At 38.8% G+C, this 18,335-nt stretch overlaps 1 protein-coding gene across 1 annotated transcript; it reads right to left on the bottom strand.

Annotated features, from left to right (window-relative positions):
• Positions 1–12,637: 12,637 nt before the first annotated feature.
• On the bottom strand, positions 12,638–13,591 carry LOC148775304 (olfactory receptor 8H1-like). Its single transcript, XM_088844594.1, has one exon. It carries the CDS (start codon positions 13,589–13,591, stop codon positions 12,638–12,640), a length of 954 nt encoding a protein of 317 aa, XP_088700720.1.
• Positions 13,592–18,335: the final 4,744 nt, after the last annotated feature.

Here is an 18,335-nt window from a genome sequence, read left to right as displayed (position 1 = left end):
AGAGTCGAACATGACTGAGTGACCGAACTGAACTGAACTATACTCCATTGCCTGAGTGGATCACATTTTATTTATTCATATATCATCTGATGGCGGTTTCAGTTGTTTCTCTTCTATAACTGTCATTCATACTGCTTATGAACATTTTCACACATTTGCTTAAGTGGATTCATGCTTTCATTTAACTTGGATAGATACTGAAGAGTAGGCCCAGGCGCAGATGGTTTTACTGGTAAATTCTACCAATACTTAAAAAATATAATTGATACTTTCAACAGTGCAGAAGAGGACGACAATTGGGAGCTAACCAATCAAAAACATAAAAGAAATGTAATTTCCAGGATATTCTGTGAAAAAGAGTCATCCATGCACCCTATCCAGTTAGCATCTAGGAGTTTGCAACCAAGGATATCGTTTTCTTTGTTGAGTCACTCTGTTTCTGAATCCCACTCTTACAGCAACATATCCTGTTCCCTGACTATTACAGATAATTTCTTAGAATAATACTTTTGAGGAATAAACTGTTATTTTAAAAATTTTTTCCTTCTGTGAATAGGACTGTGACAGTATGTTTGCAAAGACCTAGCTAGTAATGCCAAAACCACGCTGTCTTCAATCAGCATTTTCAGAGAATGTCTGCCAGCAACATACACCTTTCAACAGCCCCTGGTATTTTCTTCAATGCTTTCTTTAATATAGCTATGAATTCTCCTTTTTCAACTCTGATAATTGTAGTACAATTTTTTTTTAATATCCAATCAAAGAGTAGTGATAAAGCATATGAACACTAGAGTTAGGGTATCTGGGTTCAAGCGTGAGCTTGTTCTTTAACTAGTGGAGTGACCATGACCCACTATTTACTCTTTCTGCTCTGCAACCTTCTGTAAATCGCAACTTTCAGATACATTTTGAGGCATAGATCTAATGCTGTGGATACAATGTTGAGCAAAGTAAGCAAGAATCCTGAACTCATTAAGTTTATATGATAGTGTATGTGTGGAGGGAGGAAGAGCAGACAAGAAAAAAAATGCAAAAATGCACTAACAAAATATTATTAATGGTCAGATGTAGATACTTGGTATGGGAAACAAACATGAAACGGAATAGAGAACAGGTACAATTTTAAATTGGCAAGGATGATTTTATTCAATAGAATAAGAAAAAAAGAAAACATGCAGTTGTCTATGAACAAGAATTTCTGAATGAAGCAAAAATGGAAGAATTCCAGGTAGTATCAGGATTAGTACATACAGAAGAGTTAGGATGTCACGTTGTTAAATCAAAGTGGGTATAATTGATTCAGTAGTAAGGAATCAGTTCATGGAGATTAGGAGTGGACGCAAGGTTGTTACGGACTAATGGGATCTTATGAAGATTTTCATTTTTACTCTTAGTGAGATGAGACTTGTAGGATTATTGAATAAAATAATATATCCCAACTTATTCTTTAATAGTATGATTGCTCTGGCTCTTACATTGACATTTAAATTCAAGAGGGGAGCACGGGAAGATGGCTGAGGAATAGGACAGGGTGGCCACTTTCCCCCCAACAAAATCAACAAAAGAACATTTGAACGCTGAGTAAATCCCACAAAAAAACTTCTGAATACCGGCAGAGGACATCAGGCACTCAGAAAAGCAGCCCATAGTCGTCGAAAGGAGGTAGGAAATAGATAAAAAGATAAAATGAGAGACAAAAGAGGGAGGGACAGAGCTCCCTCCCGGGAAGTGAGGCTTAAAAAAAAAAAAAAGAGAGAGAGAGAGAAGTATCCAAACACCTGGAAACACTAGCGAGTGGAACCTCAGAGGGCCACATAACTGGGAGACAAAAGACATAAATAATTAAAACTCACAGACTAAGTGCCCAGAGGAAACTCTCAGCGGAGAAGCGGCGCAGACGCCCACGCCCCTCACTAGCATGCGAGGGCTGGGCAGGGAGGCGCAGGCAGCAGCGCTTAGAGGGAGAGCCGGCGACCGCGCTTGGAGGGAGAGCCGGCAGCTGCGCTTAGAGGGAGAACGGCTGTGCGCTTGGAGGGAGAACTGACGGCTGCACTTGGAGGGAGGACCGGTGGCTGCACTTAGAGGGAGAACCGGGCTTGGACGCCCCAACCCCCAGCCCCCGCCGACGCGGGCAGGGAGGGCAGCAAGCGCCAGGGCGGGGGCAGCCGCAGCCCCAGAGAGGCTTCCCCTGCCAAGCTGCAGGCAGGCTTCCTTGCTGGCCAGGACTTCTTGGGTTCAGGCAGGTTGATATCCGCCTGAGAAACTGTGCCGGTTGTACCCCCAGTAAACCGAGCGGCAGGGACCGGGAAGGCGATAAGTCGCAGCAACTGCGCTCGCCAAACACTTGGTCACCTGAGCTGCTAGGACCGGGGAAGGCACAAAACGCAGGCCCAGCCAAGTCTGCGTCTTTGTCGAGTACCCGAGGACCTGAACCTGAGCTGCTCAGACCTGGGAAGTGCATGCAACCCAGCGCCAGCTGCGGGCAGCTTGCAGCAGAGCAAACTAAAGCCTAAGCAGCATAAACAGGGAAAGCACACATGCCTCGAGCGGGAGCATTCCCAGTGTAGCCGAGACAAAGTGAGCACTCCCCACAGACACCAGGGATATTTGTTAGCTGTTCCTCCCTCCCTACAGCAGGACTGAATAGGAGAGCCTGGGGAAAAAAAAAAAAGTGTCCACCACCGCATCCTGGTGTCAGGACGGGAATTAGACACTGAGGAAACCAGAAAACAGAAGAGGGAGAAGCCTTGAGCCTCCTGCAAGACTGAAAACCAGAGGCAGAGGCTTAAGGCCAAATCCTGAGAACACCAGAGATCTCTGGTTCCAGAGAATATTAATTGATAGGTACTCATCAAAGGCCTCCACCCAAGGGTCAACAAGTTTCAGTGAAAGACATACTACGCAAGCTATCCAGCAACACAGGAGAATAGCACTGAACTTCAATATACAGGCTGCCCAAAGCCACCCAAACCCACGGACATCTCAAACTCAGTACTGGACACTTCATTGCACTCCAGAGAGAAGAAATCCAGTTCCACCCACCAGAACAGCTACTCAAGCTTCCCGAACCAGGGAAGCTTGACAAGTCACCTATCCAACTCCACACATGACGAGGTAACTACATAAAAAAGAGAACTCCACAGACTGTCAGAAGACAGAAAGGCCACCCGAACACAGCAATATAAGCAAGATGAAGAGGCAGAGAAATACCCAACAAGTAAAGGAACAGGATAAATGCCCACCAACACAAACAAAAGAGGAAGATATAGGGAACCTACCCGATAAAGAATTTTGAATTTTAATTGTGAAAATGATTCAAAATCTGGAAAGCAAAATGGAGTTACAGATAAATAAACTGGAGAAAAGGATGGAGAAGATGGAAGAAATGTTCAATAAGGAATTAGAGGAAATAAAAAAGAGTCAATATACAATGAATAATACAATAGACGAGATCAGAAACACTCTCGAGGGCAAAAAGAGTAGAATAACGGAGGCAGAAGACAGGATAAGTGAGCTAGAAGATAGAATTGTAGAAATAAATGAAACAGAGTCAGAAAAAGAAAAAAGAATTAAAAGAAATGAGGACAATATTAGAGACCTCTGGGACAATATTAAACGCCCCAACATTCGAATCATAGGAGTCCCAGAAAAAGAAGACAAAAAGAAAGACCATGAGAGAATACTCGAGGAGATAATAGTTGAAAGTTTCCCTAAAATGGGGAAGGAAATAATCACCCAAGTCCAAGAAACACAGAGAGTCCCCAACAGGATAAACCCAAGGCGAAATACCCCAAGGCACAAATTAATCAAATTAGCAAAGATCAAACCAAAGAAAAAATATTAAAAGCAGCAAGGGAAAAACAACAAATAACACACAAGGGGATCCCCATAAGGATAACAGCTGATCTTTCAGCAGAAACTCTACAGGCCAGGAGGGAACGGCAAGACATACTTAAAGTGATGAAAGAAAATAACCTACAGCCCAGATTACTATACCCAGCAAGGATCTCATTCAAATATGAAGGAGCAATCAAAAGCTTTACAGACAAGCAAAAGCTGAGAGAATTCAGCATCACCAAACCAGCTCTCCAACAAATACTAAAGGATCTTCTCTAGACTGGAAACACAGAAAGGGTATATAAACTTGAACCCAAAACAATAATGAAATGGCAACGGGATCATACTTATCAATAATCACCTTAAACGTAAATGGGTTGAATGCCCCAACCAAAAGACAAAGGCTGGCTGAATGGATACAAAAACAAGACCCCCATATATGTTGTCTGCAAGAGACCCACCTCAAATCGAGGGACACATACAGACTGAAAGTGAAGGGCTGGAAAAAGATATTCCATGCAAATAGAGACCAAAAGAAAGCAGGAGTAGCAATACTCATATCAGATAAAATAGATTTTAAAACAAAGGCTGTGAAAAGAGACAAAGAAGGAAACTACATAATGATCAAAGGATCAATCCAAGAAGAAGATATAACAATTATAAATATTTATGCACCCAACATAGGAGCACCGCAATATGTAAAACAATTACTAACAATTATGAAAGGGGAAATTAACAATAACACAATAATAGTGGGAGACTTTAATACCCCACTTACATCTATGGATAGATCAACTAAACAGAAAATTAACAAGGAAACACAAACTTTAAATGATACAATAGACCAGTTAGACCTAATAGATATCTATAGGACATTTCACACCAAAACAATGAATTTCACCTTTTTCTCAAGCGCGCACGGAACCTTTTCCAGGATAGATCACATCCTGGGCCATAAATCTAGTCTTGGTAAATTCAAAAAAATTGAAATCATTCCAAGCATCTTTTCTGACCACAATGCATTAAGATTAGATCTCAATTACTGGAGAAAAACTATTAAAAATGCCAACATATGGAGGCTGAACAACACGCTGCTGAATAATGAACAAATCATAGAAGAAATCAAAAGAGAAATCAAAACATGCATAGAAATGAATGAAAATGAAAACACAACAACCCAAAACCTCTGGGACACTGTAAAAGCAGTGCTAAGGGGCAAGTTCATAGCAATACAGGCACACCTCTAGAAACAAGAAAAAAGTCAACTAAATAACCTAACTCTACATCTAAAGCAACTAGAAAAGGAAGAAATGCAGAACCCCAGGGTTAGCAGAAGGAAAGAAATCATAAAAATTAGGGCAGAGATAAATGCAAAAGAAACAAAAGAGACCGTAGCAAAAATCAACAAAGCCAAAAGCTGGTTCTTTGAGAAGATAAATAAAACTGACAAACCACTAGCCAGACTCATCAAGAAAGAAAGGGAGAAGAACCAAATCAGTAAAATTACAAATGAAAAGGGAGAAATCACAACTGACAACACAGAAATACAAAGGATTATTAGAGAATACTATCAGCAATTATATGGCAATAAAATGAATAACTTGGAAGAAATGGACAAATTCCTAGAAAAGTACAACTTTCCAAAACTGAACCAGGAAGAAATAGAAAATCTGAACAGACCCATCACAAGCACGGAACTAGAGGAAGTAATCGGAAAGCTTCCAGCAAACAAAAGCCCAGGTCCAGATGGCTTCACAGCTGAATTCTACCAAAAATTTAGTGAAGAGCTAACAGCTATTCTACTCAAACTCTTTCAGAAAATTGCTGAGGAAGGAAAACTTCCAAACTCATTCTATGAGGCCACTATCACCCTAATCCCAAAACCTGGTAAAGATCCCACAAAAAAAGAAAACTACAGGCCAATATCACTGATGAATATAGATGCAAAAATCCTTAACAAAATTCTAGCAATCAGAATCCAACAACATATTAAGAAGATCATACATCATGACCAAGTGGGCTTTATCCCAGGAATGCAAGGATTCTTCAATATCCGCAAATCAATCAACGTAATACACCACATTAACAAACTGAAAGATAAAAATCATATGATTATCTCAATAGATGCAGAGAAAGCCTTTGACAAAATACAACATCCATTTATGATAAAAACTCTCCAGAAAGTGGGAATAGAAGGGACATATCTCAACATAATAAAAGCTATATATGACAAACCCACAGCAAACATTATTCTCAATGGTGAAAAACTGAAAGCATTTCCCCTAAAGTCAGGAACAAGACAAGGGTGCCCACTCTCACCACTACTATTCAACATAGTTCTGGAAGTTTTGGCTTCAGCAATCAGAGCAGAAAAAGACATAAAAGGAATCCAAATTGGAAAAGAAGAAGTAAAACGTTCACTGTTCGCTGATGACATGATCCTCTACACAGAAAACCCTAGAGACTCTACCAGAAAACTACTAGAGCTAATCAATGATTACAGTAACGTTGCAGGATATAAAATCAACACACAGAAATCCCTTGCATTCCTATACACTAATAATGAGAAAATAGAAAGAGAAATTACGGAAACTATTCCATTTACTGTTGCAACGAAAAGAATTAAATACTTAGGAATATATCTACCTAAGGAAACAAAAGACTTGTACATAGAAAACTATAAAACACTACTGAAAGTAATCAAAGAGGACACTAATAGATGGAGAAATATACCTTGTTCGTGGATTGGAAGAATAAATATTGTGAAAATGAGTATACTACCGAAAGTAATTTATACATTCAATGCAATCCCTATCAAGCTACCAAAGATGTTTTTCACAGAACTAGAAAAAATAATCTCACAATTTATATGGAAATACATAAAACCTCGAATAGCCAAAGCAATCTTGAAGAAGAAAAATGGAACTGGAGGAATTAACCTACCAGACTTCAGGCTCTACTACAAAGCCACAGTCAACAAGAGAGTATGGTAGTGGCATAAAGACAGAAATATAGATCAATGGAACAAAATAGAAAGCCCAGAGATAAACCCATGCACCTATGGACACCTTATCTTCGACAAAGGAGGCAAGAATATAAAATGGAGAAAAGATAGTCTCTTTAACAAGTGGTGCTGGGAAAACTGGTCAGCCATTTGTAAAAGAATGAAATTAGAACACTTCCTAACACCATACACCAAAATAAACTCAAAATGGATTAGAGAGCTAAATGTTAAGGCCAGATACTATAAAACTCCTAGAGGAGAACGTAGGCAAAACACTCTCTGACATAAATCACAGCAGGATCCTCCAAGACCCACCTCCCAGAATATTGGAAATAAAAGCAAAAATAAACAAATGGGACCTAATTAAAATCAAAAGCTTCTGCACAGCAAAGGAAACTCTAAGCAAGGTGAAAAGACAGCCTTCAGAATGGGAGAAAATAATAACAAATGAAGCAACGGATAAAGGATTAATCTCCAAAATATACAAGCAGCTCCTGCAGCTCAATTCCAGGAAACTAAGTGACCCAATCAAAAAATGGGCCAAAGAACTAAACAGACATTTCTCCAAAGACGACATAAAGATGGCTAACAAACACATGAAAAAATGCTCAACATCCCTCATAATCAGAGAAATGCAAATCAAAACCACAATGAGATACCATTTCACACCAGTCAGAATGGCTGCTATCCAAAAGTCTACATGCAATAAATGCTGGAGAGGGTGTGGAGAAAAGGGAACCCTCTTACACTGTTGGTGGGAATGCAAACTAGTACAGCCACTGTGGAGAACAGTGTGGAGATTCCTCAAAAAACTTGAAATAGAACTGCCATATGATCCAGCAATCGCACTCCTGGGCATACACACTGAGGAAACCAGAATTGAAAGAGACACATGTACTCCAATGTTCATTGCAGCACTGTTTATAATAGCCAGGACATGGAAGCAACCTAGATGTCCATCTGCAGATGAATGGATAAGAAAGCTTTGGTACATATACACAATGGAGTATTTTTCAGCCATCAAGAAGACTGCATTTGAATCAGTTCTAATGAGGTGGATGAAATTGGAGCCAATTATACAGAGTGAAGTAAGCCAGAAAGAAAAACATCAATACAGTATACTAACGCATATATATGGAATTTAGAAAGATGGAAACCTGAACCCTATATACGAGACTGCAAAAGAGACATAGGCATACAGAACAGTCTTTGGGACTCTGTGGGAGAGGGTGAAGGTGGGATGATTGGGGAGAACGGCATTGTAGCATGTATATTATCATAAGTGACCAGTCCAGGTTCGACGCATGATACAGGATGCCTGGGGCTGGTGCACGGGAATGACATGGAGGGAGGATATGGGGAGGAGGGAGGTGGGAGGGGGGTTCAGGAGGGAGAGCACATGTACACCCGGGGCAGATTCATGTCAATGTATGGCAAAACCAACCAATATATTAATGTAAGGTAATTTGCCTCCAATAAAATAAATTTTAAAAAAAGAAATAAAAGGAAAAACATTTCTAAAATGGAAAAAAATAAAAAATAAATTCAAGAGGGACAAGGCCAAGCAGAAACAAGCCCGGAGACTGCAGCAATAATTCTAAGACTATGATGGTTCTTTGAACCAGGTTCAGTTCAGTTCAGTTCAGTTCAGTCGCTCAGTCGTGTCCGACTCTCCGCGACCCCATGAATCACAGCACGCCAGGCCTCCCTGTCCATCACCAACTCCCGGAGTACACTCAAACTCATGTCCACAGAGTCGGTGATGCCATCCAGCCATCTCATTCTCCGTCGTCCCCTTCTCCTCCCGCCCCCAACCTTTCCCAGCATCAGAGTCTTTTCCAGTGAGTCAACTCGTCGCATGAGGTGGCCAAAGTATTGCAGTTTCAGCTTTAGCATCAGTCCCTCCAATGAACATCCAGGATTGATCTCCTTTAGAATGGACTGGTTGGATCTCCTTGCAGTATAAGGGACTCTCAAGAGTCTTCTCCAACACCACAGTTCAAGCAGAAAAAATGCTGATATATAGTCAGACTTCAAATATATCTTGTATTTTGAATCTATATACTATCTTGATAGATTGGATGTGAGGTGTGTGAGATAAAGAGAAAATTTCAGGATTCCTATTAAGTCTTTGACTGAACAAGTAGGAGGATGGTCTTCCATCACCTGAAATTAACATGTAGATGTTGCTGGTACTTACCTGAAAGTTATCTTGTGAAGACAAACTCTTTTCAATCTATATCTAAAGCCCTTTGAGTATTGGCTGGTAGATGGGAAATACTTAGCAAAATGTATTATCATCATTCTATTTATCAATTATTTGACTGTAAATGCAGCTATTTATGTTCTTGGTATTTTTCTCCATATCATACTTTTATTAAATAGCATTTTGGCATGGCACCATAAAAAAGCATATTATATTTTAAATTACTTCAGACTCCATTTTACATAAAATGTGGTATACACTAATATAACAAAGAACTGTTAGGTAAATGAAAATGGTTGAAATATTTCATATGGCCTATAGATTATATGACAAAATGCACATGTGTAATAATAATATTACTTATATTTCTATTATCATATAAACATATTCTTTTTTGTGGTCTATTTTTTTTATTGGAGGCTAATTATTTTACAATATTATATCGGTTGGTTTTGCCATACATTGACATGAATCCGCCCCAGGTGTACATGAGTCCCCTTTTCTGAACCCCCCTCCCACCTCCCTCCTCCCCTTATCCTCCCTCTGGGTCAACCCCGTGCACCAGCCCAGAGCATCCTGTATCAATCATTAAACCTGGACTGGTGATTTGTTTCACATATGATAATATACATGTTTCAATGCCATTCTCCCAAAATATCCCACCCTCACCCTCTCCCTCAGAGTCCCAAAGATGGTTCTATACACCTGTGTCTCTTTTGCTGTCTTGTTTACAGGGTTATCATTATCATCTTTGTAAATTCTATATATACGAGTTAGTATACTGTATTGGTGTTTTTCTTTCTGGCTTACTTCACTATGTATAATAAGCTCCAGTTTCATCCACCTCATTACAACTGATTCAAATGCATTCTTTTTAATAACTGAGTAATATTCCATTGTGTATATGTACCAAAGCTTTCTTATCCATTCGTCTGCAGATGGACATCTAGGTTGCTTCCATGTCCTGGATATTATAAACAGTGCTGCAATGAACATTGGAATACATGTGTCTCTTTCAATTCTGGTTTCCTCAGTGTGTATGCCCAGGAGTGCGATTGCTGGATCATATGGCAGTTCTATTTCCAGTTTTTTAAGGAATCTCCACACTGTTCTCCATAGTGGCTGTACTAGTTTGCATTCCCACCAACAGTGTAAGAGGGTTCCTTTCTCTCCACATCCTCTCCAGCATTTATTGCATGTGGACTTTTGGATAGCAGCCATTCTGACTGGTGTGAAATGGTATCTCATTGTGGTTTTGATTTGCATTTCTCTGATTATGAGGGATGTTGAGCATGTTTTCATGTATTTGTTAGCCATCTGTATGTCTTCTTTGGAGAAATGTCTGTTTAGTTCTTTGGCCCATTTTTTGATTGGGTCGTTTATTTTTCTGGAATTGAGCTGCAGGAGCTGCTTGTATATTTTGGAGATTATAAGTATAGTATAGTCAATTTATAAAGTTTAGGTTGCTTTATAATTTACCTAATTTAAGAATGGTCCACATCATAGAATCTGATCATCATATTTGTTTGCAGAAAATAAGAGGAAACATTTCCTAATCATAAAAATAGAAATGAAAGCATAGTAAAAGCATAATTTACAAAAAGGGCTGCTGCTGCTGCTGCTGCTGCTGCTGCTAAGTCACTTCAGTCGTGTCCGACTCTGTGTGACCCCATAGACAGAAGCCCACCAGTCTGAAAAGGGCTCATAAATATATAAAAGGACATTATGCTTATGAATGATAACAAAGGAGACAAAAAGTATATTATTAAACTAATGGAAGCAAAAACAAGTAGCAATTGCTCTAAGTAAAGAATCTAGAAAACAAGGAAATCAGTCATGATAACTTCAAATGGCCTTGATAAATGATAAGTAACTGTTTAAACAAATTATCAGAAAATAATTCATATTTAAAACACTTAAATTTGTTAATAATTTTGAATTAGTAAAAACAATGTAAACTTTTAACTCCTAAAAAAGAATTGCACTTTTGCATCTTTTTATTATTAAAATAATCAAATATAGTTTTTCAGAGAAAGCAATATTAATTTTAAAAATGAAAGTTTATAATCATTATAGTTTGAATAAAAATGATCTATCTAGTTACAAAAATTTAAACAAAAAATATTATTAAATGCTTGATAAATGAAAAATATATTCTTAACCTTTAAATATCAAAGTAGATTAACATTGAAATTCAATATTATGTACAAGAAAAACTTTAAGGGGAATTCTTAGCACTCTACCAGACTAAAATTAATGAGCTAACACAAAGTCTGAATTCATTGTAAATTTGTAGCTTTACAACTTGTCTCTGTTAAGTAATTTAAAACAAATGAGTTAAGCATTTAATTTAATAATTTTTAATGACCATAACAAATCTATAGAAATGAGGAGAAAGGCAACTATACTTTAAAATATACAGAATTTCAATTAAAAAGCAATTTACTGAAACTTGTTGACACATCATAGAAAGGAAGGATTTTTTTAATATTTTCAGATAGTCACCGAAGAGATACTTGATGAATTTACAAACACAACATGTCCAAAGAATTGCAGTCTAAATCTTTCCTATGTATCAAAAACACATTCATCTTAGAATTCATTGTAAAAGAAATAGTCAAAGGTTAATCTTGTTTGTGTACACAGTAAACTGCAAAAAGTACATATGAAATGACAGAAGTGTTGTTCTAGCACATAAAATGTGCATATATATGTATATATATATATATAATTATCAATCTGGAAGAAAACATACAAAGTTATTAATATTTAGGGCATTTCTACTTCCTTAAATTTTCAACATTTTTCAAGTTTTCTCCAATATTGACAGGTGCCATTTAAAACCCAAACCTGTGAGGTGCTGAGTTTTTTTTAGCTGTTTGTGTGTTTATCCTTTAAATCAACCAAAAGTAATTTTTTACAAACAAGAGAATATTCTGTAAGAATGAAACACTATGCGTTAAAAATACTGAAGAAGTAAGAGTGTTCTAATGATAATGGCCTGCATTTAATAGTACTACCTTAAACACTTACATCAATTATATGATTTAATCTATACAAAAACTCTATGGACCTGGAATCATAATTTATTATGTTCGATTGAGGAAGTGTTTTATTTAAGAGTTACACAGCTGAAAGAGTTGCAGATCTAGAATCATAAGTCTGGAATGTTTGATTCAAAAACAAGAGCATTCTGTTGTAGCGCTTTTCCACAATGTAAATGAAATAATTTATAAAACTGTTATCATTGTTCCCAAAATGAAGCTCTTTTCCATCATAAACTTCTCTGAATCTGCATGATATACTTTAAAAGGTGGTAAAAGTAATTTTTATTTTGCTAATCAGTTACCCTTAAAAACAGATACATTTGCACCATGGATTTAACATGTGTCAGTGTTCCCAATTACAATGTGGATTTCTAAAGGCATATTCAAATAAATGTCCAAGAAAATATTTAGTCAAGTAAAGGATAATTCTACTGAATAAATGAATAAATAAAGAACAGATGAAGTCTTCGATTCATTATTGGAGAAAGAGGAAGGAAATGCCATAGAGGGAAGAAGAAAAAAAAATAGCTTAAAAGTTCAGCATCACTGTTGTTTTAATTGCTTGGAAACGTTTCTTTTCTGAATGACTCTACTGAAAGCATTTTTCACTTCCTTGTTTCTAAGACTGTATATGAGGGGATTCAGCATGGGGATGACAATAGTATAAAAAACAGAAGCCACTTGATCCTTTCCCAAAGAATAGGACTTACTTGGTTTTAGGTAAGTGAAAATCATAGTGCCGTAAAAGATGGTTACTCCCAGGAGATGGGAGGCACAGGTAGAGAAGGCTTTCTGCTTCCCTGAAGTGGAAGTCATTTTCAGGATGGTGGACAGGATGGACACATAGGACACGAATATTGTGATCATAGACACCACGAGGGTACAGCCAGCAACAATGAATATCATGATTTCAATATCATGTGTGTCAGTGCAGGACAGGGATAGAATGGGGGATGTGTCACAGAAAAAGTGATAGATTACATTGGAGTTGCAGAAATGCAATTTGTTCATGCAAAGCACATTGACAAAGGAATCTGTAAAGCCAATCAAATAAGATCCACAGACAAGAGAGCAGCATCGCCTGGTGGACATAACAACTGGGTAATGCAGAGGGTTACAGATGGCTACATAGCGATCATAGGCCATGGAGGAGAGAAGGAAACATTCAGAGGCACCCAAGAAGACAAAGAAATACATCTGAGTGAAGCAGTTCAGGTATGAAATAGTTTTGATGGAAGTCAGTAAGTTGTCTAAGGTTTTAGGGGTGATGACACTTGAGTAACTGAGGTCAAGAAATGATAGGTGACTGAGGAAAAAATACATGGGGGTGTGAAGCTGGAGATCGAGGCAGATTATCAGCATCATTCCTGCATTGCCCAGCACAGTGATCAGGTACATCAGGAGGAAGAGGGTGAAGAGGACCAGCCGGATCACTTCAGAGTCTGTCAGTCCCACGAGGATGAAGTCAGACACGTGTGTGATATTCCTTCTGCCCATAGTGTTCAAATGATCTACACTGCTGAAAAATCCAAGTTGAAACCTATCAGAAATTATTTCAAAAAGCTTTGTGTTTCTATATATGACATGACATATTTATATTTGTTTTGCGTTTCCAAGAACTGATGATAATGAGGTATGGACTGTGTATGAATAGCAAAATATTAATTTGATTCCCAATATAGAAATAGATATAAATTGACATTTGAATACAACAAAAGGCAGTATATTGAATAATTTGTTTAAGCCTGACACAGTTCTGAATGCTTCCCATTATTAATACATTTAATGTCCATGATATTATTCTTCCTTAGAATTACTAGCCACATTTTTCATATGAGAAAAAGGAAACAGAATTGGGTAATGTATCCATAGTTAGAACTATTAAATGTTGGCTCTCTATTTCTACCAAGATAGATTGATGAGAGCACATCCATTATATTCCTGTCATAGTAATTTCAAATATGCTTATTAAAATGCTATATATATCAAAAACAATCATAATAGAATATTTTTAGTATACCATGCTCTACTATTTCACCCAATATTATTTAATATTAATGAAAAGTAACTTTCAATCTTTGGACTTTAGCAGAGGGACCACATACATAGTATTAATTTCCAAAAGATACAAAATTATCATAACCTTCAAAATCAAATTTCTTCCAAAATTATATTTCTAAATTGCCAGAAGACCATGATCATAACAACTCTATATTTCTGGGTCCACCAGTCCTAGCACTACTGAAGGCAAAGATATCTAAAATGATACTCTTCTGATATTATCCTTGCTTTATTTGATTTCAACTAAAGCCTTCCAATTTTGAGAATAATACTTACTGGGAGGCAAGGTTGATTGAAAAACACTTTTCTCCAATGTTATCTGAAGTATGTCAACTTCAACATTTACTCACAAATAAAATATGAAGACTATTTCAATTAAAAATTTCTGTAATATGATAATTTTTTTCTTTGAGATAAGTTCTTTTTAAATTTTAGCGTAGTCATTCTGTTTTATTCTGAAGAAAAATTAATCAACCTAGAAATTTTGTTAAGTTCCTGATCGAATGTAAAATCTTCCAGGAATTTATTTCTAAAATGAATATCAGAAGCAGAGCAGAGTATGCCTTGTCTTTTATCCTAATAATTCCAGGGCACTTCACATATTGGGGATTGATTATTGCAACATTTCGTCATCCCTGTGGACCAATTTCCAAGGAAGAATTCATGGCATATCTCCAAGGGCAAAAGGGACTTGACATATCTTCAAGGACTAAATTGCAGGTATGTTAGGTCATGAGAAGCTAGATGTCTTCCTTTCCAAAACCTACATTGAGGGGCCTAATGATCTGATCTTCCTGTGTGATGCTCTAAATTTTTGCCTGGGTGGTAGAGAAACTATTTCTAGAGAAATATTTACTTACTCATGCCTGAAACTGTCAGGGAAGCTATGATATATTTTTCACAATGAGTCTTTTATATTTAATTGTGTTATACTATTATGGAAGTAGATATTTTCATTGGAAATAAATTGAGAATTTAACAAAACTGAAAGAATAATATGAAAATTTTCAAAACTTTTGTAACATTTTGATAAACTTCTCAGGATGATATTTTTAATAGAATGCTTGTTTGCATACCTGTAGAACTTCACAATTATTATCATACTGGATATTCAGTATCCATCCTTATTTAATAACAAATTACATAGTACACTATGACCAATGTTATTCTAACCTCTCATAAAATCAGTAACTTCATGTTTTATTTATTGACTGATACCCTATAACCAACTTTATTCTACTGAAGTCTTCTTCAGATGTTAAGAACTTTATTGAATATTATTTATCCAAGATTAGACAACAGAGAAAAACTATAAAAAGGATAGACTGAGAATCAGATGAAGATACACTTATGAATATTTCATCAATTCATGATAATTAAACCAATTTTCATATAGATTTAAAAGTGACTCTTACAGGAAACTCTGGTCATACTCCAGAATTTCAGGAGATAATTTGTTGTTTGGAAAAAAAGAAAAAATGTGCATTTATTGTATTTTTAATTCCAATCCCTAAGAAAGGCAATGCCAAAGAATGCTCAAACTACCGCACAATTGCACTCATCTCACACGCTAGTAAAGTGATGCTCAAAATTCTCCAAGCCAGGCTTCAGCAGTATATAAACCGTGAACTCCCAGATGTTCAAGCAGGTTTTAGAAAAGGCAGAGGCACCAGAGATCAAATTGCCAACATCCGCTGGATCATGGAGAAAGCAAGAGAGTTTCAGAAAAACATCTATTTCTGCTTTATTGACTATGCCAAAGCCTTTGACTGTGTGGATCACAATAAACTGTGGAACATTCTGAAAGAGATGGGAATCCCAGACCACCTGACCTGCCTCTTGAGAAACCTGTATGCAGGTCAGGAAGCAACTGTTAGAACTGGACATGGAACAACAGACTGGTTCCAAATAGGAAAAGGTGTACGTCAAGGTTGTATATTGTCACCTTGCTTATTTAACTTCTATGCAGAGTACATCATGAGGAACGCTGGGCTGGAAGAAGCACAAGCTGGAATCAAGATTGCCGGGAGAAATATCAATAACCTCAGATATGCAGATGACACTACCCTTATGGCAGAAAGTGAAGAGGAACTCAAAAGCCTCTTGATGAAAGTGAAAGAGGAGAGTGAAAAGGTTGGCTTGAAGCTCAACATTCAGAAAACAAAGATCATGGCATCTGGTCCCATCACTTCATGGGAAATAGATGGAAAAACAGTGGAAACAGTGTCAGACTTTATTTTTTTGGGCTCCAAAATCACTACAGATGCTGATTGCAGCCATGAAATTAAAAGACGCTTGCTCCTTGGAAGGAAAGTTATGACCAACCTTGATAGTATATTAAAAAGCAGAGACATTACTTTGCCAACCAAGGTCCGTCTAGTCAAGGCAATGGTTTTTCCCGTGGTCATGTATGGATGTGAGAGTTGGACTGTGAAGAAGGCTGACTGCCGAAGAATCGATGCTTTTGAACTGTGGTGTTGGAGAAGACTCTTGAGAGTCCCTTATACTGCAAGGAGATCCAACCAGTCCATTCTGGAGGAGATCAATCCTGGATGTTCATTGGAGGGACTGATGCTGAAGCTGAAACTGCAATACTTTGGCCACCTCATGCGACGAGCTGACTCACTGGAAAAGACTCTGATGCTGGGAAAGGTTGGGGGCGGGAGGAGAAGGGGACGACGGAGAATGAGATGGCTGGATGGCATCACGGACTCTGTGGACATGAGTTTGAGTGAACTCCGGGAGTTGGTGATGGACAGGGAGGCCTGGCGTGCTGTGATTCATGGGGTCGCGGAGAGTCGGACACGACTGAGCGACTGAACTGAACTGAACTGAATGAATTTTGGGGAGGAAGGAACAAGATGGCGGAGGAATAGGACAGCGAGACCACTCTCTCCCCCACAAATTCATCAAAAGAACATTTGAACGCGGAGTAAAGTTCACAAAACAACTTCTGAATACTGGCAGAGGACGTCAGGCACCCAGAAAAGCAGCCCATTGTCTTCAAAAGAAGGTAGGAAAAAACATAAAAGATAAAAAGCGAGACAAAAGAAGTAAGGACGGAGCTCCGTCCCGGGAAGGGAGGCTTTAAAAAGAGAGAAGTTTCCAAACACCAGGAAACACTCTCACTGACGAATCTGTGGCGAGCCTTGGAAGATCAGAGGGCCACATAACCCTCTTTTTTTTTAAGATTTTTTAAAAACCCACAGATTACCCACCAAACGGTAACTCCCAGCGGAGAAGCAGCGCAGACGCCTGCATACGCCATTAGCAAGCGGGGGCTGGGCAGGGAGGAGCCGGCTGAACTGCTTAGAGAGAGGACTGGGCTTGAATGCCTCGAGAACAATTTGAGAGAACTGGGGAGAGCAAAGCAGACTGTGGGATAGCTTCCCCATGAAAAGGTGGAAAGCTCTAACCTACGACTCGGCCAGCCCCATTCACAGAATAAAGGACTGAGCAGAGCGAGCCTGCTGTGGCTGGCCCATCCCCCATCCCCCGCCGAGACAGGCAGGGAGGGCAGCCAGAGCCGGAGCGGGCAACTGCGGCCCCAGAAAGGCATCTGATACAAACTGCAGACAGGCTTGTTGCTATTCAGGACTTCTTGGGCTCGGGCCGGTCGATATCCCCCTGAGAAGGTGCGCCGGATGTACACCCAGAAAACTGAGTGGCGGGGACTGGGGAAGCGATAAGTCGCAGAGACCGCGCTCGCCAAACACCTGGTCCCCTGAACTGCTCAGACCAGGGAAGGCACAAAACACAGGCCCAACCAAGTCTGCGCCTTTGTGGAGTACCTGAGAACCTGAACTTGAGCCGCTCACACCTGGGAAGTGCATACAACCCGGCGCCGGCCTCACACAGTTCCCGGCAGAGCAACCTAGAGCCTGTGCAGTATAGACTGGGACAGCATACGTGTTGTGAGCGGGGGCAAACCCAGTGTGGCCGAGACGCTGCGAGCACACCCTACAGACGCCAGAGATATTCGACTGCAGTGTTCCTCCCTTCCCAGAAAAGGACTGAACAACTGAGCCTTAAAAAGTGTCCACCCACCCCCTAGTATCAGGGTGGAAATTAGACACTGAAGAGACCAGCAAATAGAAACTAAAACAGAGGGAACCACCTTGGAAATGACAGATAGAGACATCTAGATGCTACTCCAAGAATAAGACCAAAAACCAGAGGC

Source organism: Moschus berezovskii, chromosome 16 (genome assembly GCF_049115385.1).
Source record: "Moschus berezovskii isolate FMDL1 chromosome 16, NW_MosBer_1.0, whole genome shotgun sequence".
In the NCBI taxonomy this organism is placed as follows: Eukaryota; Metazoa; Chordata; class Mammalia; order Artiodactyla; family Moschidae; genus Moschus; species Moschus berezovskii.
Note: the sequence above shows the minus strand (reverse complement) of the source record. Positions and strands in the feature narration are given on the sequence as shown.